The sequence below is a fragment of the Leucoraja erinacea genome, chromosome 26 (genome assembly GCF_028641065.1).
Source record: "Leucoraja erinacea ecotype New England chromosome 26, Leri_hhj_1, whole genome shotgun sequence".
In the NCBI taxonomy this organism is placed as follows: Eukaryota; Metazoa; Chordata; class Chondrichthyes; order Rajiformes; family Rajidae; genus Leucoraja; species Leucoraja erinaceus.
The window spans coordinates 15,366,918-15,389,241 of record NC_073402.1 but is presented as its reverse complement, the minus strand read 5'-3'; the positions used below and the strand labels follow the sequence as shown (position 1 = coordinate 15,389,241).

Below are 22,324 nucleotides of genomic sequence, written 5' to 3'. Positions count from 1 at the left end.
CCAAACCTGTGACATTCTGAATATACACATGCACTTAAGCTATTCAAGATGTAGAAACCAGGAACTGCAGATGCTGATTTACAACAAAAAAAGAAACAAAATGCTGGAGTAACTCAGCGGGCCGGGCAGCATCCCTGGAGTACATGAATAGGTGACATTTTGGTTCAAGACCAGACCATTCAATCCAGCTGGAGTTTAGTTTAAAGATACAGTATGTAAACAGGCCCTTTGGCCCGCCAAGTCCATGCCAACCATCCATCATGTTCTCTTCCAAAATATAAAGGTTGAAAATTTGCTTTTATTATATTTCTTCACAAATTAAACGATTTCCTCTAATTGGAAGTTGGTTCCTGTTGAAAATAAACATGACCTGAGCACTTTTGGATTTGTGCATATTACCCTTTTGCCTCAATAAATAATGTTTATTCACTTCCCACCAAACATGCATTCCATGAGGACATGACCGGACAGCAGAGACGTAATGTTTGTCTTGTTCCTGGTATTACAGAGTCTGGTACTTAATGAATATCAATCAAAAAATGAATAAAACATTGCTTAAATTTATCATAAACAAAGGATTTGATGTGTACATAAACTTTGCCCGTCCATATTAATAGTTCTCTTTTTAAAATGTTGCTTTATAATTGCTTTTCCCAAAGCAGTTGATCTTTCCGAGGATTTTGGGAGCATGGTAAATTTGCTTAGTTTCCCTTGGAGTGTTTCATTGTTTTATTTTGGGATGATGCCAGATAACCTCATTAGCCTATTTATTTTAAAGGAAGATCTGAGGCTTTGAAGATTACTTTTGTTTAATGTTCGAAAAGTTCATTTCATCACAGAAGTACAAGAATAAGTTTACTTTCTCTCAGATCATCTGTGCAGTGAGAGCACGTCAGAAACGGAATAGTTTCCATGTGCTTAACTGCAGCCATTAACTGCTACATCTGCAGTTTTTTATTAGGTTATGCTAGCAACCTAATGGCTTCCACAGTGTGAAATGCAAGACAAAAGTCAACTTTCAGAGACCAAGCTTCAAAAAACAAGTAGTCTCAATGTTTCCTAATGTGACACAGCCCTGTAATTGTTATATGGTTATATGGTTATATCACACAAAACAACCTCCATTCCATTCACTATATTTACATCTCACGCTGCCTAGACAAGGCATCATCATAATCAGGGACAAGTTGCTCCCTGGCCACTCCCTTCCTCTCCCCTCTCCCATCAGGCAGGAGGAATAGAACTGTGAAAACGCACACCTTCAGATTCAGAGACAGTTTCTTCACAGCTGTTTTCAGGCAACTGAACCATCCTATCACTGACTAGAGAGCAGTCCTGAGCTACGATCTACCTCATTGGAGATCCTTGGACTATCCTTAATTGGACTTCACTGGACTTTGTCTTGCACTAAAACGTTACACACATTATTCCATTTATCAGGTATCTGTACACTTTGAATGGCTCGATTGTAATCAAGTATTGTCTTTCTGCTGACTGGTTAGCATGCAACAAAAGCTTTTCATTGTACCTCGGTACATGTGACAGTAAACTAAACTAACTAACTAACTGGACAAAATGTGTGGGAAGGAACTGCAGATGCTGGTTTAAACTGAAGATAGACACAAAATGATGGAGTGACAGGCAGCATCTCTGGAGAGAAGGAATGGGTGACGTTTTGGGTGGATGAGAGCTATTAAGTGCACCACTCTCAATCATTGTGCACCAATGCATCTCCAGGCATGTTCAACAGTCCACACTGCACTATTTAGACATTGCCCTTGATGTAGCTGGAACTGCGCAGAACTGACAACACATGATGGTTGGCGCAGAGAATGAAGTAGCCCTTTGTTTTCTCATACCGCATTTGGCTCCATTAGAAATGCAGAGATATGTTCTCGAAGATGCTGATCACGAAAGAATATCCTGCCTTTCAAATTGCAAGCATTAACGTCATCATTTCCTTGGTTGAAAGTACTTGGCACATTTTCGTGCAATGTATTAAATGCATATTAACTTGTGAATGGCTGGTAGAGAGGGTCACGGTGGAAAGAATGCCAAGTCATGGAATGCAGAAGAAAGCCTCTGATTTTGTGGTTGGTAAATGTTCTGTTCCATGTGGAACTGCAGCTGATGTTTGGGATGTTCCCATGCTTGGAGACCCATATACGCTGTATTAACCAATTGCAGTATCAGCGCTTACTTACCCTTGCATCATTGAAAGGAAAAACATACCCATAGTTCCTTTACCTGAGAAGTTTAAGGTAGAATGCACTCTGCTCAACCCCAAGTCAAAACACAAAGTACACGATCAATGAAGGTACCAGGCAGAACCATGTTTGATTAAGGAGGTGTCAAAGAAAACTGGAGCAAAAATGGGAGACATTAGTGATTATGATAGATATTTGCTGTTGTGGCTGAGTATCTTGTTGAATGATTTTGTTGCCTGGCAGTTGTTATACAGACTCTCTGTCTATCTGATAACAGTAATTAACAATCATTACTCAACCAACATACAGAAAAAACAATTAATTATTCAGTCATCTCATTATTGTTTGTGGCATCTAGCCCACAGATTAGCTGCTATATTTGGCTCTGAATCAATAATTACCATACTTGAGAGTAATTCATTGGCTGGTAGAATATTGGAGCAATGATAAGTTCATAAAAGGCTTTTTTTAATGTGAATTCTTCCTTCTCATGAATTATTGACGGGAGTTTGAAAATGATTGTTGAACCTTTTGAATCATATATGATTCATGGTATTACAAATTTGCCTTGCTCATTGCTGTTAAGCATCTATTTTTATTGATTCTTTGGGTAGGAACTGTTCTACGAAGACCGTCATTACCACGAGCATTGCTTCAGGTGTTATCGGTGTGACAGATCTCTGGCAGATGAGCCATTTACATGCCAAGAAGAGGAGCTGTTATGCAATGATTGCTACTGCAGTGAATTCTCTTCAAAATGTATTTCCTGTGACAAGGTTGTCATGCCTGGTATGTGCCTTGCAGTTTCATATTTCCAACACTTTATTGCTCATTCCTACTTCTGTTGAGGTCATCCGTCAGACCAAGTCTTTTCTTCCATCAATTTGTGTGATAACATATCTCCGAAGTTTACGAATAAAATGTTTATAATTAGGATTAAGGGCGGCACGGTGGTGTAGCGGTAGAGCTGCTGCCTTACAACACTTTCAGCGCCAGAGACCCAGGTTCGATCCTGGCTGCGTACGGTGCTTGTCTGTACGGAGTTTGTACCCTCTCACCGTGACTGCATGGGTTTTCTCAGAGAACTTTAGTTTCCTCCCATACTCCAAAGACATACAGGTTTGTAGTTTAATGGGCTCAGTATATATGTAAAAATTGTCCCTAGTGTAAGATAGTGTTAATGTGCGGGGATCGCTGGTCGGTGCGGGCTCAGTGCGCCGAAGGGCCTGTTTCCTGCTGAAACTCTAAATTAAACTAAGTTAAGATTCTGAGGTAACATTATTAATTACATAAAAGTGACATTACATAAATTAAGCTAAACTAAGATTCTGAGATAACGGGGGCAACCACACTGCTGTTTGCATCTGATAAATGCATATTCCACAGAGATATTTTTCATTTTAAAACCAAATTTTCTTGAAAGCCTGTATGTTCAGGGCTGAATTCAGCACTAATGATTTAGTTTTTACTCTTTGCCCTACAATACTAATAAATATCCTGCCAATATTCATCAACTTCAATATTTATACAATATCTCTGAAATAGTGAAGTATTTCAAGCCATTTCACATTAGCAATGCCAAACCAATGTTGGTGTTCAGCCATCTGGTGGTGTTGGGGAAAGTGGTCAAAGATTTGATCAAAGAATCCAGAGCACCTTGATGATGAAAAGAGCAGCAGTGAAGCCAAGAGATTTATGGGGGGAGTTCCGAAGCTTGTGACCTCAGCAGCCATAAATTCTGATTTGATTTCGGAGAGTTGGAAAAGATCTGAAATCAAGGGTGATTATTTTTTTTTAATGTGTTGCTTAACCAGTAGCCAGTTAAAGCCAACAAGTGTAGTGAATGGGTGATGCAAGTTTGGACTGGGTCGGAGAGCATTTGGTAGCTTTTAGTTTCTGTAGCTCAGGTCCAAGGTATAGAATTTGTGGCAGGGACAGAAAATGACGGCTGTATCCTGTAAATGAGGGGTGACCTCATTGAAACTTCCCAAATAGTGAAAGGCCTGGTTAGAGTGGATGTGGAGATGATGTTTCCGCTAATGGGGGAGATGAGGACCAGAGGCAATAGCTTAGAACAAAAGGATGTGCCTTTAGAAAGGAGATGAGGAGGAATTTCTTGAGTCGGAGGGTGGAGAATTTGTGGAATTTGTGGAAGCCAATGGATATTTTTAAGGCAGAGTTTGTACGGGGTTCAGGTGTTATGGGAAGAAGACAGGAGAATGGGGTTAAGTGGGAAAGATAGATCAGCCAAGATTAAAAGGCAGAGTAGACTTGATGGGCCGAATGGCCTAATTCTGCTCCTATAACTTATGAACTTTTCTCTTTTTTTGTGGAGAACCTTTTGGTTAATTCAATATTGGAGCTTGTTACTAATGAGGTCTTTTTGGTTGATTCTCCTGATCAGGTACCAGGAAACTTGAATACAACGGCAACACCTGGCATGAAGGCTGCTTCATTTGCCACACCTGTGAGCAGCCCATAGGATCAAAGGCCTTTGTGCCTGACAAGAGTGAGATTTACTGTGTGCCTTGCTACGAGAACCACTTTGCTCCACGATGCTTCCACTGCAAGAAGGTAATGGCAGAACCTTGATTTTGTGTGTGTGTTATATATATATATATATGTGTGTGTGTGTGTATATATATTTGTGTATATATAACTTTTTTCTTGTTTATGATATGGTTTACAGTGTACTTTGTTTACATATTCTGTTGTGTTGCTGCACAATTAAAGAATTTCATTGTTCTATCTGGTACAAACAATAAAACGCTCTTGATTCGACTCTTAAAAGTGGGCAGTCATATCTGTGACAACGCCTCCCATGCTTTGCGAGGTGGGGGACAACAATCCCCCCCCCCCCCCCCCCATGTTTTATAATCTGGACTTTATCAGACGCTTTCTAAGGGCTGAATCGGTCCATTCACGGGGCCTTTCAGCGCCCGGCATAGCTTAAAATCAAACTGCTGCATCGAGGCTCCTGATGTTGATGAAAGCTGGCCGATGAAAGACCCCGTGAATGGGCCGATTCAAGCCCCACGATTCAGAGCGGACGAAACTGCTGTTGCTGGACTTCGGAGTCGGTCATCAACCAGGTCAGCTTCAGATGTTACCTGGCCCACGGCTGAAGCCTCGCATGTATGCGCGTGCGTGTACTTGTGTATGCGCATGCGCGGCCGCCAAGAAATTGTCCCCCGCATGTTTTGATAGCGATTTCCCTGCCCGCAAGTTGCTATTAAGAGAATTTTAGCAGAGAAACCAGAGTATATGCAAGTCTGAATTTTGAGCTTTGGAATATGCAGAATTCGGATCACACTCTAGCAGTGGTCAAAATTAAACTCTCAAAGGTGTGAGAATGTACTTTCCAGTCGAGGCTGCCTTTCCATCCTGGGTGGAAGAGAACAACTGAGATGAATTGTAGTAATCATCTCGTGGTCCGTGGTCTTGTCAATTAATCTACCTCAAGATCTCAGCCAGATACTGAATAAATATGAGGAGGCATGTTCCTCTACTAGCCTTCTGGCAGTGTGTTTCAAGCCCACACCATGAGAGGGGGGGGGGGGGGGGAATTATTCCTCGATTTCTCGTGGTGGACAGAATGAACTTGGTTTTCTGGATCAATTTATCCCCTTCCGTGATAGTCATGAATGTTTTCCCCAACTAAATAAAATCAGAATTTTACTCAATATAACCATATAACCATATAATATAACCGTATAATAATTACAGCACGGAAACAGGCCATCTCGACCCTTCTAGTCCGTGCCGAACACATAATCTCCCCTAGTCCCATACACCTGCGCTCAGACCATAACCCTCCATTCCTTTCACGTCCATATAACTATCCAATTTATTTTTAAATGATAAAAACTAACCTGCCTCCACCACCTTCACTGGAAGCTCATTCCACACAGCTACCACTCTCTGAGTAAAGAAGTTCCCCCTCATGTTACCCCTAAACTTCAGTCCCTTAATTCTCAAGTCATGTCCCCTTGTTTGAATCGTCCCTACTCTCAGTGGGAAAAGCTTATCCACATCAACTCTGTCTATCCCTCTCATCATTTTAAAGACCTCTATGAAGTCCCCCCTTAACCTTCTGCGCTCCAAAGAATAAAGCCCTAACTGGTTCAACCTTTCTCTGTAACTAGGATGTATTTTCATACATCGTTTTCCTATTATTTTGGAGAGCTCAACATATCATTGCTTCTCTGCTGGTGTTGATTTCTCCCATTTTAATAACACTTGTGTCAGAACAACAATTGTATATCATAGATTAATATCATAGAAATATGAAGGTGTCAACAATGGCTAAGCCACTTGCTGGTTCTGATTAATACGTTGAATATCCTTTTACAGAGTTTTTACCAGCCTCTATACACTGCTGACTGTGCTTATGTAAACAGTAAAGAATTAATCTTGTGCAGTGGTAATTCAAATCTCCTCTTCTAAAACTCCTGCAGGCTCTGACCAAAGGAGGGGTAACCTACCATGAGGAGCCTTATCACAAGGAATGCTTTGTCTGCTGTGGATGCAAGACTCAGCTGGCTGGCCAGCACTTCACCTCCCGAGAGGAATCTCCGTACTGCCTCAAGTGCTTTGGGAACCTGTATGCCAAGAAATGTGCAGCCTGTGCTAAACCCATCACAGGTAAATAGCTGTGCGCCGCAGCCTCCACTACCAAGTGTCCTCCTGGCCGACTGCCAATACAACTCAAGCTGCGAACACTGTGGTAGAATTTCCATCAGATGTTCTGCAGAAAAATGGTGCTGAGCTACTTTTGTAGATCAATGAAATTGCCATTATTAAAAGTTAAGATTGTAACATCATAAGAAAGTTTTATTTGTAGCAAGAGCTTGGTGGTGTTGCATTCCGTTTCCTTAACTGTAGTGTATATGGTGGCCATTGGCAGAAATGTTCTGGACTCACAATTTTCAAGCAAGGCAAGTCCAGGTTTTTTATAATTAAGTGCTTTAATTGTGGGTCAATTCTCATAGTTTAATTGCAATCATGGTTAGCAATTAACAGACTAAAAGCAATGCCAGGTGTCTGTCTTGATTTAGTTGTGCCCCTTTTGGTCGAATTTCAGGGCCATAAGCACATTGAGGCTGACATTGAGGAGGAGCTGTGTAGTGCTGTGCTCTGACATAACGCAGGAGGTGCTGTCTTTCGGATGAGGCATTAAACCAAGGTCCCATCTGCTCTTACTTGCACAGATATCAAATAATCTGTACTCAAATTGATGGCGTTACCAGGGTGACTACGCATTCAAAACTCTTAATTAGCAGTCAACTGTTTTGAGGTTTCTTAAATTTGTGCAAGTGCTTTATAAATGTGGCCTTTAAACTTGGCAAAAACATTTAACAGAGCATTTTCTATGTAGCTAAATATCTTTTGGCACCTCACAGGACGGCTGTCAAACAATATTCCCAACAAGGAGAGATGTTCACCTGTGTTCCTTTAAAGTTCCCAAGTGGTCCAGTCTCTCATGTTGAGCTAATGGAAAGTAAGGTATCCATTTTGCATTGAAGATCTATGTGGCTAATTCCACAATTTCAATGGGGCAAACCCTTGCATTGAAGATTCAAGGTTACAAAGAGCCCCAGGATGGCCCCAGGATGGCAACATTATCGAGAGGGTGCAGAGCAGATTCATGAAAACGCTGCCACCTGGGAAAGAATATAAATACAAAGCAATTTTTTTTTAAACTAAGAATATTTTCATTGTATCAGAGGATAAACGATACGTTTCTGAAGATGGAGAAAAATGTCAGAGAATGTGTTGAATGTTGTCAATTTTGTTTTAAATAGTTCCATTAACCTATTTGCTTTTACTACAAAGCTATGTCATTGATATCTTTTTTTAAATGCAATAATCGGTTCTCTTCTAGTTGTGAGTGACACCTCCAGGCACGATTTGCCCTAGTCACAGGAATATCAGAAACATTTCTCTCATACTTGAAAGGCAGACGTCAGAATTATAAATATAAATATCCCAGTATTTTTCTTAATCCTGTGCCAAAACTCTAAAGCTAAAGCTTTGATTAGAGGTCTCGCTGGGATCAAATATTGTTTGATAAAGTTGTTCAGTAAACACTGTGGCATCTTTTAAATTAGCTATAATAAAGCATTGTCAATACTGATAATTGGACCAGCATTAGGCAGTGAATGCAAATTAATCCTGTATTAATTGAAAGCCATAGAAATAATCTACTCTAATTTATGACTTTCTAATTACCAACTTCATTGTACACACACATTTCTGGGGCCATTAATAAAGCTTTATAGGTGTGCATGTGTTTAATTGTGATTCAGGAATTATTATTGAATTAGGCAAGTCATTTTGAATTGAATGAAATACTGCTTATGTGTCTTTGGGTACTTTCTGTCACAGTGTAATGTGCTTTTGGGAGTGGGCTGAGTGAACTAAGAGTGGGCTAACTCCAGTGAATTAAAGTAATTCTTGCAAATTGGTTGAATTTTGTAATAAGGTTGCTTCCCCTCCTTCCTTCAACTAAGAATCAGAGAAAATCAAATGACAAAAATAACCCAGATTATGTAAATAGGAGAGTTGGTATGCTGCTGAAATATGTACAGTGGGAGTCGGCGAGCTTGGTCTAAAGCTGCGTTTGGTTGGTTCAATGGAGGTGGAGTAGCAGGAAGAACACTGGAGCACTTATGGGGGACTCTTAACTCTCTAATTGTAGACACACAGAACTGCAGACGCTGGTTTAGAGAAAAATAACTAAATTGCTGGAGTAACTCAGTGGGTCAGGCAGCATCTCTGCAGAATGTGGATATGTGACATTTTGGGTTGCAACCTTCTTCAGACAGGACACACACATCTGGTTTCAGGTTCGAAGAAGGGTCCTGTAAAACATCGCCTACACATGTTCTCCAGAGATGTCGCCTGACCCGCTGAGTTCCTCCTAAAATTGGTGTCTTTTTTTTCTCCTCCAATAATATACTGATTTCAGTCGAACAGTGGAAATGCTGGAGGACTGGTCTAGGTCTGGATTCTGCCTCGACCCACTTCCAGCTCCTCAGTCAAAAACTCTACTGGGACTTGCTGGTTAGACCTACATTGATAAATAGCAAAACCCAGGGCTCTCAATATTGTGGTTTCAAGAAAGAAGATAGGTTAACGTTATATGGTGCAGACGCAGAGGTGGGAGAGATGGAAGGACATGGAGTCTGGAGGAAGAAACTGCAGATGCTGGTTTAAACCAAAGATAGACACGAAATGCTGTAGTAACTCAGCGCGACCGGCAGCATCTCTGCAGAGAAGGAATGGGTGACGTTTCGGTTCTAGACCCTCCTTCAGACTAGGGGAAAGGAAAACGTGAGATATAGATGGAACAAATGAATGAAAGATATGCAAAAAGTACTTATGATAGAGGAAACCGGCCATTGTTAAGGGGCTGTCCCACTTGGGCGACCCAATCCGCGAGTTCTGGCGAGTTTGCCCTCAACTCACACTCGGAGCATGGTTGACATGAGGTCGTAGGAGGTCTTTGTAACTCTCCTTCATGCTCGAGAGGAGTCCCCGTGTACTCGAGGCCTCAGCTAGGTCGCGGCATATTTTTCAACATGTTGAAAAATGCCCGCGAGTAAAAAAAAAGGTCGCCATGGAAAAAATCGATACTTTTGTTACTCGTAGGTTTAGTCGTAGTAGGTCGGCAAGGTAGTCGAAGGGAGGTCGAAGGTAGTCGAAGGAGGTCGTCTTCACTCTCCACTATTCGGTGACCAATTTTCCCGAAGTTAGTCATAGTTTGTCGAAGCTAGTCTTCAACATAGTCGAAGGAGGTCTTCTCAATAGTCGAAGGAAGTCTTCAACGTGACATTTTTTTTCAAACTCTCCTGAACTCGCCAATTAGGTCGCCCAAGTGGGACAGCCCCGTTAGCTGTTTGCTAGGTGAGAACGAGAAACTGGTGTGACTTGGAAAAGCTCAATAATTACTTGTTAAGTTTGAAAGTATTCAAGCTTGTGACCTGCTAATCTTGATACTCATCCATGCACTCAGTTAATGGAACTAATGCAGCTACAGTTTTTGACCTTGGATGTGGCAAGTGCCAAACAGAGTGCGAGTCTCTCCAAGGTGCTTTGAACCTTTGGAAACTTCTCTGGACTATCAGAGATTGCACATCAAACCTGGAGATGCCCAACTATTAAGAGTAACGGTAATTGTCTTGAAATCAGAACATTTTATTGAAAAGAGAGAAAAGTTAAATGATACATTTGTCACAAGTCTATTCACCGCCTCGTGCTGTTACTTTCTATAGTTCACCTTCTGCAACATTTTTTTGGAAGATGCATGTCCAATATGGATGTTTATGGCAATTCCAGAAGACAAACATGTTTGCAATTGCTCCAACTGCTATTAATGGCAAGGTTGAGAATTAAAATTTATGCCATTCCATAAAATATCAAACATATCCAAGTTGTCAAAATGATAAAAGTATATGTTGAGTATAAAAGCTTATGGCCGACTGATAGAGCAAGAGTTGGTGATCACTACTATTGAGCGGAGCTTCCTGGCAGGATTTACAGAGCACCATTACAGTTTGTCTGAGGCATGCCGCCATTGATTAAATGTTTCTTAACAAACCTATCTGTCTTTAAAGGTTTTGGAGGCGGCAAATACATTTCCTTTGAAGATCGCCAGTGGCACCAGAGCTGCTTCTCCTGCACACGATGCTCGGCCTCGCTGGTTGGAAAAGGATTCTTTCCCGAGAAGGCTGATATTCTTTGCCGTGAATGTAACAGTGACTTGTGAATTGATTGTTGACTCCAGTTCGATTCTTCATATACCTTTTTGTACATTTAAGTTGCACCAGTCCAGCATTAGGCCATTTCAAGCACGGGTTGTATCCTGGAGATCTTTCCTCTGTATACTTTCCTAGTGGTATTTTATACACTTATTACCATGCAGGATGCCTCATCTCCTCCTAGCATCACTCTACAGATAGAGAGGCTAAGCAACTCTTGACAAGAGTTTTTGCAGCCCGATATTTTCTCCTAATCACATCGCTGAAATTAGTCATTTCTGTTACTTATTCAATAGTGTTAAAGTTATGCTTTCTATCGCAACACATTTAAGATGCCAAATGAGTAACACAAACTTCTGAATGGTTTAAAAGGTAAATGTTCAAAAAGTTAAAAACTCAACCCATAGGGCACAAAATGATGCTAAATATGCTTCCCATCACATATCATCATCCTTTGAGTCCATGGGTAGAACGAGATGTATGCGTGACAAGCACCATTCTGGTCCCAACCATGCTACATGCCCACTCAAACTAAGATCATATTGAGCCATTCATACCTGAAAAATTCTAGTTTGTTCCCTAGACTGTGGTGAATGTGTTCTTCTCTGTCATGGTCACCTTACGATGTTACAATTGCAGAACCACATCCAAAGATACTGCTAGCTCTAATACTGCTGGTCCAGAGTAGGTGATCGCTGGTTGAAGCACCCCTGAGTATGGATATTAAATAAAGATAGAACTGGACTGCCAGTTATTTTGCAACCCTCCACCACCAACTCCAACCCCAATCCCTACCCTCTCCTCCACAGCCTGACCAAGGTTATACAAGCAAATAGTTTGTCATAAAGGTACTTAAGACGGAATATTTTTCTTGTCTCTCCTGCAAGACACCATTTTCAATTGGATGAATGAATAGTGAAATAATTGCCATCACTAGGTATTCACTCAGAATGTGTTTTTCTACATCGCTGACACCCGCAAGAAGTGATACTGGACATTACACACCTTACACACAAGCGTGCATGGGTTGGTGTGTAAACCTCCTGAGTGACCTGAAAAGCAGCCGTGTCCCATATCATCCCACTACATTTGGGCAAATCAATGGCAGCAGAACACAACAGAATTGTTTGGAAATGGGGAGATGGAGATTTTGATTAGACATCTGGGAGTAATTATTTATGAAAATGTTACCATCCTTTCGAGCAGTTTTCAAGTGGAGTGGCTGACGTGCAAACACTAAATTAATTTATGAAACACACCAATATTGCAACTCAAAAGGCAGCCAAGTTGGTATTCTGGAAGACTAGGAGAAAATAGACTTCGCAACTCAATACCCTTTCAGTTGTATTTTAAACTGGATACCCATTCCTTGATTGATGGTAACCTGTGATATCATTCCAATCTGTTACTCGTCAGCTGGTATAATTAATTCTGCTTCGCTGATGAAATCCCTGTCTCCGACTTCTTTGCACCCCGCCCATCAGTTAATTGACCTGATCTTTAAATAAACGCGTTTTTCCACAGCCAGCCATCCAGAATCCACATCAGTTCATTTGCCAATAACACAATGGTTCATTGCAGTTCTTATTAGCAAGGCATAATAAACACCACTCGGATTGCAGTAAGTCACATGAAAAAAGTTGGCCGTGAGTGAATTCTTGAATTTGCGTGTTGCGCGATTGGATTGAACAATTCCCCAGCTCTTAGGATCAATTAATAGATCACTCAATCAATGCTTGCCTAATCTCTTCTCTAAAACTCTGTTATGCGAATATGCAATCAAGTGATTATGCCCTTTACACATTGTACAGCAGATTGTGCCTTCTCTGTGTCCACCAATTTGGAAGATTCGATAAATTTGAAACAAAAACCTGGCCCGTTCCACCTGTTGGTATTTAGCAAAGTTGCACCCGACCTTGCAAGGTTCATCATCATTCCTTTGCCTGGGTGTTGTGATGCGGCTCAGTGGGTTCAAATGGGTTAGAAGTGCATGGCTGCACTTGTTTTGAAGAGATTTAAAGTTAATAGTCCACCATGCTTGGAATGTTGTATTTCACCCAATGTTGAAATTGGCACTTGCTTTTTTTCTTGTTTTGACCAGTGTCAGAGAAAAAGAGAGGGAAGATGCTCTGTGCACGTGGGGTTTCTTTTCATCTAATGAAAGACATGGTTACAACGCTCTACAAGCAGTAATATAATGTAGAGATGTGCAATATTAATCATCAATTGGCTGCTTTGTCAATAATTTTAAAAGCAACAACTAGATTTTTATCATCTGTTTTGGCCACAGATGTGGCCCTACAGCAATATTGAACACTCTTCTCACTGAAACTAGGAGGTTTATATCTTCACTAGTTTCATAAGATAAGTTGCTGAGTTTCACTGAAAGCTGATTCTATCAAGTCAATGAGTAAGTTACATTTCAACTGCTCAGAAGTAGATGGATTAAAGGATTGGAAATGCAAACATTGGTGCTGCGTCACTGGCTTCAGTCTAAAATCTTACTGAGACGGAGTTCTTGTTTACAGATGAGTTGATACAATTCCAAACACTTCAACTCTCTGATTTAGAGGTTTGTAGTTTGTCATTCATATGTCCAGATATAGTCATCTTTTTTTTGTATTTACTGTAACAAGTTTCCTGTTTGAGGAATTCACAATAGTTCCCGGTAATTGTGTGTCTCAGTGTGATACTTGTACAGTGGTTAATCATTATAGAGACACAATGGGGTGAGCCGCAAATCACCATAAGTATTGTGGATTTGACTTTGTTTCATCAATCCAGTGAATCTTTGAGCTTGGTTTGTCAAACTCTTCAATTGAGCCCCTTGCTGAAGTGATATGTCCTAACTACAGGTAGAAGGGTGGGGTAGAATAGTTGGTTCGAGTTGATCTATCAGTAATGGTACTGCAGAATGGTTTTCAATGAATGTGCTCTTTGACATTGTTGCAGGTGGGATGACTGAATAGCAAAATGGCTCCAACTATCACATACAACATGGAATATTTGCAGTACTTTCACTCAATAAAATGTTTAACAGCAAGCACAGATCCTGTCATGATCTCTATTCTATTAGCTGACTAAGTTAGCCACAACAGTCCTGCACTCAAGAAGGAATAATTTGCCATAAAACCGCAACAAATATCAGACATCACCAGGTATTTAGAAGTGCCAGCTGAGGACATTCAGACTTGATCGTGATTTATCAAATACCATTTACTTAAACTGACTTTGTTATTGAGGAGAGACGCCTCAAAGTGTACAAAATAAACTTTAAATGACTTGGCTCCCTACATGTACATCACATGAACCTGGTATGCTCCTTCTTATCCAACAAATTCCAGAAGCCCAAAAGATTTATTACTAGTGCCCAAAAAAAACAATAACCGTTGGCAGAATCAAACCTCCTTCCACCACCCTGCGACCCAAAGCTATGATATTGGAACAGTGCATAAAAAATGAATGTGTGAGAAAACTAAAAGTAAAATAAAATAGTCCACCAACAATGGAAACTTGGTGATGGCTTCTGTGTTGTGGTACACACATTCCTGCTTATCCCCTCATGGAAATTCCCTTGATGTTACAACAAACAAAAAAGTGTAAAATTGCCAAATGTTGGTGTGTGTGTGCGCATTGATTTTTTTTTCTTGTTGTTTGTTGTTCTTTTGAAATCTTTTTTTCCTGTTTTGATCACGTGATTTGTAACCAAATACTATTGGGAATAGTGGGCCAGTCCCACGCCTCACAAGAGAGTTTACATATAGCAGAATGTTATGCATGTCAAGTTTTTTTTTTTAATTAACCACTTAAGCCAAATTCATATATAACACTTGTAAAAGCTTTGATGCTGGTAAGTCAGAGTATTTGTGCATTGTTTAACATATGCACTGTAGCATTAAAACGTCTGTTTAGTTTAGTTTTTCTGCCTGACTGACTTACTTTTTCATTTATGTTTTTTTTCTAAAATGCTTGCACAAAAATAAAGAAATTAGCCTGAACTTTCTGTTGGCCCTGATTTCACTTTATCCCATTTGTATATTGTCCTTTCATTAAATGCGAACATCCATTCCAGTGCCAAGATGAGGATAAGATACTGAAGAGCAGAATTAATGGTCTTCCCTTGTACAAAGCTTCCCTTGTACAACACAACACAATGACCAATGGGCCACACCAATTGGTCTCTGGCCTCAACCTGAGGAAAAAAAGTTGGGTTCCTAGTTCCTCATCACTTTGTGAGAAGTGCACAGCAATATTGAAAGAGAGGATGGGATTGTTTCAATTTCTTCAGCAAAAATTCTCTGAACTTCTCCAATTCTGGCAACGTGCACACCCTGATTTTTCAATGTTGTATCCATAGAGAATAGGTCCAAAGTTTGGATATTTACTGTGTAAGGTTGAACTGTAATGTGCCAAAGTGTATATCAGCAGCATTGTGCACTGAGCTGATGTGTCCACTCGTGGCATGTTGCTTTGACCCAGTGAAAACAATGCTCTGTTTGAAGGGAAAGGGAATGGGTCGAGGATTGTACTGTACTCTTCAGGTATATTGTAAGGTCAAGTGCAGATAAATGAATTTAGAGAAGGTCGGATTTAAAGAGTGATAATGTCCATTAAAGTCAGAGAGTTTTAGTACTTAAACAGGCATTGACCCAACTCATCCATGCCAACCAAGTTGCTTAACTGAGCTCGAGTTCCACTTACATGTCTCTGGCCCATATCTCTCACATCCTTTCCATGTATCTGCACAAGTGTCTTTCAAATGTTCTAATTGTACATGCCTCTGCCATTTTCTCTGCAGCTTGTTCCATGTATGTTTGTTCCGCATGCCCGCATGAAAAATCATGCCACTCACTTTAAAGCTATGCCCTCTAGTTTTATTTTTAATTAAGAGCTACTTTTGGAAAAAGACCATGATTATGATTGTGAGTATCTACACTCTTTATGCCCCCACAGAATTCTTTAACCTTCATATGGGCTTCCAATGTCTTGTGTAACTGTAACATCATGTCCCAACTGCTGTATTTAGTTAAAAAAAAAAGACACTGACTGCCAAATGCTTTCTTCACCACATTGGTTACTGTTTGAAGTGTGACTGAATACTCTGCACATTCACAACAGAGATGTAGAAAGGCGAAAGAATCAGAACATTGGTTGGGGGATGCAAGGAACAGAATGTTGACACCTCCGTGTGAACCAGTTGGTGGTAGAGGGAATTATAACTGAGGGGATGATTCAGTTGTTGACAAATCACCAGTGTTAGCCCAGCCAAGTTTAGTTTAGAGATAGAGCGCGGAAACAGGTCCTTCGGCCCACCGTGTCTGTGCTGACCAGCGATCCCCATATGTTAACACTATCCTACACACACCAGGGACAATTTTTACATTTACTAAGCCAATTTACCTACATACCTGAATGTCTTTGGAGTGTGGGAGTAAACCGAAGATCTCGGAGAAAACCCACGCGGTAACGGGGAGTACGTACAAACTCCGTACAGACAGCACCCATAGTCAGGATCAAACCCGGGTCTCCTGCGCTGCAAGCTCTGTAAGGCAGCAACTCTACTGCTGCGCCACCTTGCTGCCCAAGTCAGGTATTGAATGCTGAAGTGATGCATGTCGGGCGCGGATTCAACGAGGCTGGGAAATGTAAATGTGAAATTCGGATTTCCAAAGCAGTCAGAGCAGCGTGTGTTCTTTCCTCATTCCTGCCCTTGCCCATCACGATTCCTACATGATCACTGTCTACTAAACAACTTACTTTAAAATGGTGATGATCTGCTCCTACCTGATACCCCACTTCTCCCCATTGCTCAGGCATTTTGAAGAGAGTTGGGGATCGAATAACATCCCCACGGTTAAATTTGTCACATTTTAATCGATAATGTTTTGTTATTAATGTTTAATGTTTGTGTCATTCCTAACTGTCCCTCTATGTCATGTTGTCACTTGCGGGTGGAGCACCAAGGCACATTCCTTGTACGTGAATATACTTGGCCAATAAACTTATTCATTCATCCTTCCTGTACTGAATCCAGCCCGACCACAGGGATCATCTTGCTGCCGAAAAGCAAGTTTGAAATTACTTCCAGTATTGACCCACTAAGTTCATCACCTTCCTTAACTGATAGTCAACCCCCCCCCCCCCTCCACCCACACACCCACACACACAAATCAATCAGACTTTGTGCAAAAACATTGTCTTACTGATACAGCACATGCCATGAATTTGGTTGACAGGTCAAAAACTGGAGGCAAGTTCTACCAGGTAATTATACTACATTAAAATAGTTTGTTGAAGTAATGGGATTTTTTTTTAATTGCAGATGCTGGAAATTTATAATAAAAGCATAAAATGCTGGAAATACCAGGTCGGGCTGCATCTGTGGGAAAAGAAAAAAAGTCAATGTTTCAAACAAAGGATTTCTTCTTTTCCCAAGATAGGATCATACAAGCTAACCATTTCCAGCATTTTCTATATTTGTTGTAGTAATATCTTTGTGATAAGTATTTTTTCCAAATGAAGCATAGCATCATTTATTTACAACAAATTTGTACTTTGATTGATTGAATGAAACGGGATGGAAACAGGCCCTTTGGTCCACCAAGTCCATGCTGACCATCAATCACTTGTTCACACCATTTCTATGTTTTCCCCCCACTTCTGCATCCACTTCCTCCACCCTGGGGACAATTTACAAAGTCCAGGCAACCCACAAACCCGCATGTCTTTGGGATGTGGGAAGAAACAGGAGCACCAGGAGGAAACCCACGTGATCAAAGCGAGACCGTGCAAACTCCGTACAGACAGCACCCGAGGTCATGTTCAAACTTGGGTCTCTGGCATTGTTTGGCAACAGCTGTGCCACTGTGCCACCCTTGCATTGCCCACAATCTTAAAAGTACCCTATGATTAAAATTATTTAGTTGCTAACCCCATAAATCCTGGTAGCAGTCGTTTAAAATGCAACATTAAATATTATGGTGAAAGGTAAATCATCACTTTGAGAGGAGGAGCTTGTAACTGACGTTTTTAAGGCAGTTTGGTCTCGTACATATGAAACATGATAAAAAAAACTGTAATTAAGATAGTGATTTCACAGTGAATTGCATTAAAGTCCTCCTTTAAGTTAACTAGTCTTTGCGAGTACAATCATTAATGTAATGTCGGCAAGATAATAATACAAAAGGTGGGTTGGCAGTTGACTTTTAAAGTACTTTTAATATTAATACGTAACATTTTCTGTGCTAATTAGAACAACATACCATTGTGATATCAAACACAAATATTTTTTAATCTCACTAAACTAATTTCCTTCGCTCCAAAGATGCTGCTGCACCCGCTGAGTTTCTCCAGCATTTTTGTGTACCTTCGATCTTCCAGCATCTGCAGTTCCTTCTTGAAAACTAATTACCTAAATTGGTCTGGAAATTGCACTCATTTTGGTTAATAGAAACAGATAATTTGAAAATGTTTTGCGATGTTTACAGGAAGAAACAAAGACATTTTAATATGTATTTTCTACTGGAGCGTGTGTGTACATGTGTGTGTACATGTTTGCACGTATATTCGCGTGTGTGTGCATCACAAACTGTCCTTTAAGTCTGAGTCTAACCTTGCAAAAAGTCTATGCAATATTGCCAAAAAAGGAAATCAAGAGCTTAATGTTTTCTTGGAAAAGCTAACATTGGACATCTGGATTCTATCCTTGTCATGTTGTTGGTCACGGATAACCTCAAATTTATGTAAGATAGCAATGATGTAATGGATATCCCAGTAGACATCGCACACTCTAAACTAGGCTGAGTTTCAACAGAGAGCATAAATTGTGCCCAAGGGCATTGGTGCATATGTTCCTTTTTGCTGCTGTGCTTTCAATGAATGTAAGGATGAAAGAAAGCACAAGAATGCTGCCCTGGTCATCTAAGCAGTTACTAACTTGGGATCTAACTTTGTTCCCTGCTTTTAGTTTAATTTAGAGATACAGCATGGAAACAGGCCCTTCGACCCACTCACTGTGCACTTGGAGTTACGGTCCAAGGTTGGAGTGGGCAAACCATGCAGAGACCAACATTACGTATTATGCCAAGTGAGTTAAAAACCAAAAAATGATCTCCAATTCAATGTTTAAGAAAGAACTGCAGATGCTGAAAAAAATCAAAGATAGACAAAAAATGCTGGAGAAATTCAGCTCGGGTGAGGCAGCATTTAAGGAGCGAAGGAATAGGCGACGTTTCTTATAGAAACGTACAAAATTGTTAAGGGGTTGGACAGGTTAGATGCAGGAAGATTGTTCCTAATGTTGTGTAACTCCAGAACAAGGGGTCACAGTTTAAGGATAAGTCTTTTAGGACCGAGATGAGAAAAACCTTTTTCACACAGAGAGTGGTGAATCTGTGGAATTCTCTGCCACAGAAGGTAGTTGAGGCCAGTTCATTGGCTATATTTAAGAGGGAGTTAAATGTGGCCTTTGTGGCTAAAGGGATCAGGGGGTATGGAGAGATATCCGATATCAGTCTGAAGAACGGTCTTGACCTGAAACATCGCCTATTCCTTCGCTCCATAGATGCTGCCTCACCCGCTGAGTTTCTCCAGCATTTTTGTCTATCTCCTATTCAATGGTCTTTATAAAGGAAGGAATGCACTGCCTTTTCAAGCAACCCAGTAAAGGAAATGTGAGGGTTTGTAATGTAAGGATTACAGGGACTTGAGAAGCTCCTGACATCCAGGGTTTAGGGAAGTACTAGCTCAGTTTTCCACCCTGTTTAGGTATTCAGGCCGTGGCAGTGGTAGGAGACAATGTGTATTGGTTTGGGGGAGCTCTGATGTAACGCTGTGGCGTTAGCTTGAAAAAGATGTGAGTTTCAATGTGATAAAGAATAAACTGCAGGTGCTGGAAAATCGAAGGTAGACAAAAGTGCCGGGGAAACTTAGCGGGTGCAGCAGCATCTATGGAGCGAAGGAAATAGGCAACGTTTCGTGCCGAAACGTTGCCTATTTCCTTCGCTCCATAGATGCTGCAGCACCCGCTGAGTTTCTCCAGCACTTTTGTCTACCTTTGAGTTTCAATGTGATCCTTGGCACCATTGTGCGAAACTTTGTTTTTACTACAAAATCTGCATTCTTTCATGAAGACTCAAAATCAAAGCAGTAAAAGTTTAACATGTTGATTTGCAACTGTGTTCATTACTTTTTTCAACTGTGTTTAATCAACAACCCAATCTTTACACCTGATTCTGAATGCAGTGCCTGCATTGAAAGGACAAAAGTAAAATGCTTCAGATTCTGAAAATCAGCACCAAAAAAGAGTAAGTTCAGGAAAGTTAGACATCAATGATGGAGAGAGAAACAGTGGTATAGAGGTAGAAATACATCCTCTATTTACACCAGATATGCACTTACTAGTAGCTTATTATGTATTGTTCCTGAAATTTAGTTCTATCAGCTTATTTGCTAGAGGATGGATTGTTTCAGATCAATGGGATCCAATCCAAATGCATTCTGCAGTGATAGCTACCCATATGTGCAACTGCATCATAAGGTGAGCATGCGTACACAACAATATATATGGTCTCCAAGCACACATGCATTAAACATCAACTGATGTGTTTGCATTCATGAATGAAGTGCTGAATCATTTTTGATTAATCATTGGTAGTTCACCAGCCATATTTCCAGAATTTTCAAACATAGAACTTTAAAGTTTACATTAAAAATTAAAATCAAAACAGAATAACTGTTAAAGATTTATGGATAATAAACATTGAGTTACATAGCTCCAATGCTAGCATGGTGGATTTTCAATCATTTTGTTTACTTATTTGTAAAATAACACCAGATTTACTGTTGTATCTATCATCATGTACAATATGAGTTTCATGCGAACAAGGAATTTGATTGTACCCTGATATAAATAATAATAATTTTTAATCTGAATTAGAGCTTCAATATAATTCTGCAGATTGAATTACTTTGGAAATGGTTTTGTAAGACACCACAAGCATGACGGAGAAGAAGGTGATGTTATTACTGTGTCCTCCTTGTTCCACCTTGCATGCTTGAAGAACAGGGAGGTGTTATGAGTAAATTTGGTGAGTAACTGCAGTATAATCCATAGATGGTACATCACAGAGCCACAGTAGTGGAAGAGTTAAATGCAGAATTTGTGAATGTACGACCACTTATCAAATGCACCACATAATCCTGGGAGAATCATGAACCATTGCTACAATTACATCTATCCATGTGGTTGGTTGGTATTGCATTATAATCCTGACTTGGCCCCGGTCAAGAGGAACGAGTCTTTGTGGGACTAATTGGGCATTTATCAAAAACAATGAGCCCCACCCTTATATTCTTGGAAAATAATTTGACTAAAGGATACACTCCCGGCAAAGAGACTGCAGTCTATTTCAAGGAGGAGGATCACATGGGCATAGCTCAGCACTTGACATGCTAACCCTGTGGTCTGGACCTTTGACTGACAGGAAGAACTGGATCATTAAAGTGATGACATCTTTATTATCCATTGACTGAATGTAACAGAAGACAGACATAAATTGGAGTTTCAATTGAAAATGGGAAAGTATTGCCAGGATGAGACTTCTCCTGATTTCTTACTTCTTCACTGTAATACGAGGTAAAAGCACGTATTAATGAATGCTCTGCCTAATCCTTTATTTAAATTCTAAGCATTGCCTCTTTCCTTTCTCCTTCCCTTCCCACTTTTACACACCAGCATGCAAGAGAAAAGGGAGGTGTTAAACATGATCGTTGTGGAGCTCTCGTTGATCTTGTTGTAAGTTGTCTGCTGTGACACAGTGTCACGTTTTGTAAATGTTTGGTTTCAGAGGCGGATTATCAATACAGATAGGCAGGAAATTCTGAGGGCATTCCTGTGGATGGTTTGGGAAGCAGCAAATCATGGGCAGCACAGTAGCCCAGCGGTAGAGTTGCTGCCTTGCAGCGCCAGAGACCCGGTTCAATCCTGACCTCGGGTGCTGTCTGTACGTAGTTTGTACATTCTCCCTGTGACCACGTGAGTTTTCTCCGGGTGCACCGGTTTCCTTCCACACTTCAAAGACGTACAGGTTTGAAGGTTAATAGTAAGATTAAACAAGAACTTACCAGTTCGAAGTTTGATCGTTATTTTATGAGGAGTACGTTGAGGGAATGCGTGAAGAACCCCGCCAGGACGCATGCGTGTCATTCTTCAAAGCAGCGGTGTGAAATCACAGATAACTGTAATGACTGAACATAGTAAGATTAGAGAAGAAGATACCAGTTGAGTATATGATCAAAGGTGGGAGCGGAGGGCACGTATTCCCTCAACGTACTCCTCATAAAATAACGATCAAA

General features: G+C 40.5%; 1 protein-coding gene across 3 annotated transcripts in view; it reads left to right on the top strand.

The window, feature by feature from the left end:
* The window catches only part of fhl3a (four and a half LIM domains 3a), an 88,708-nt gene extending 73,741 nt beyond the window's left edge, over positions 1-14,967 (top strand). For all 3 annotated transcript variants that reach the window (XM_055656202.1, XM_055656201.1, XM_055656203.1), the window contains 4 exons: positions 2,822-2,996; positions 4,612-4,781; positions 6,665-6,851; positions 10,826-14,967. In XM_055656202.1, the coding sequence (XP_055512177.1) occupies positions 2,822-2,996; positions 4,612-4,781; positions 6,665-6,851; positions 10,826-10,977 (684 nt within the window). In that variant the 3' untranslated portion in view covers positions 10,978-14,967. The remainder of the gene's footprint in view (positions 1-2,821; positions 2,997-4,611; positions 4,782-6,664; positions 6,852-10,825) is intronic.
* The last annotated feature ends 7,357 nt before the right edge of the window (positions 14,968-22,324 follow it).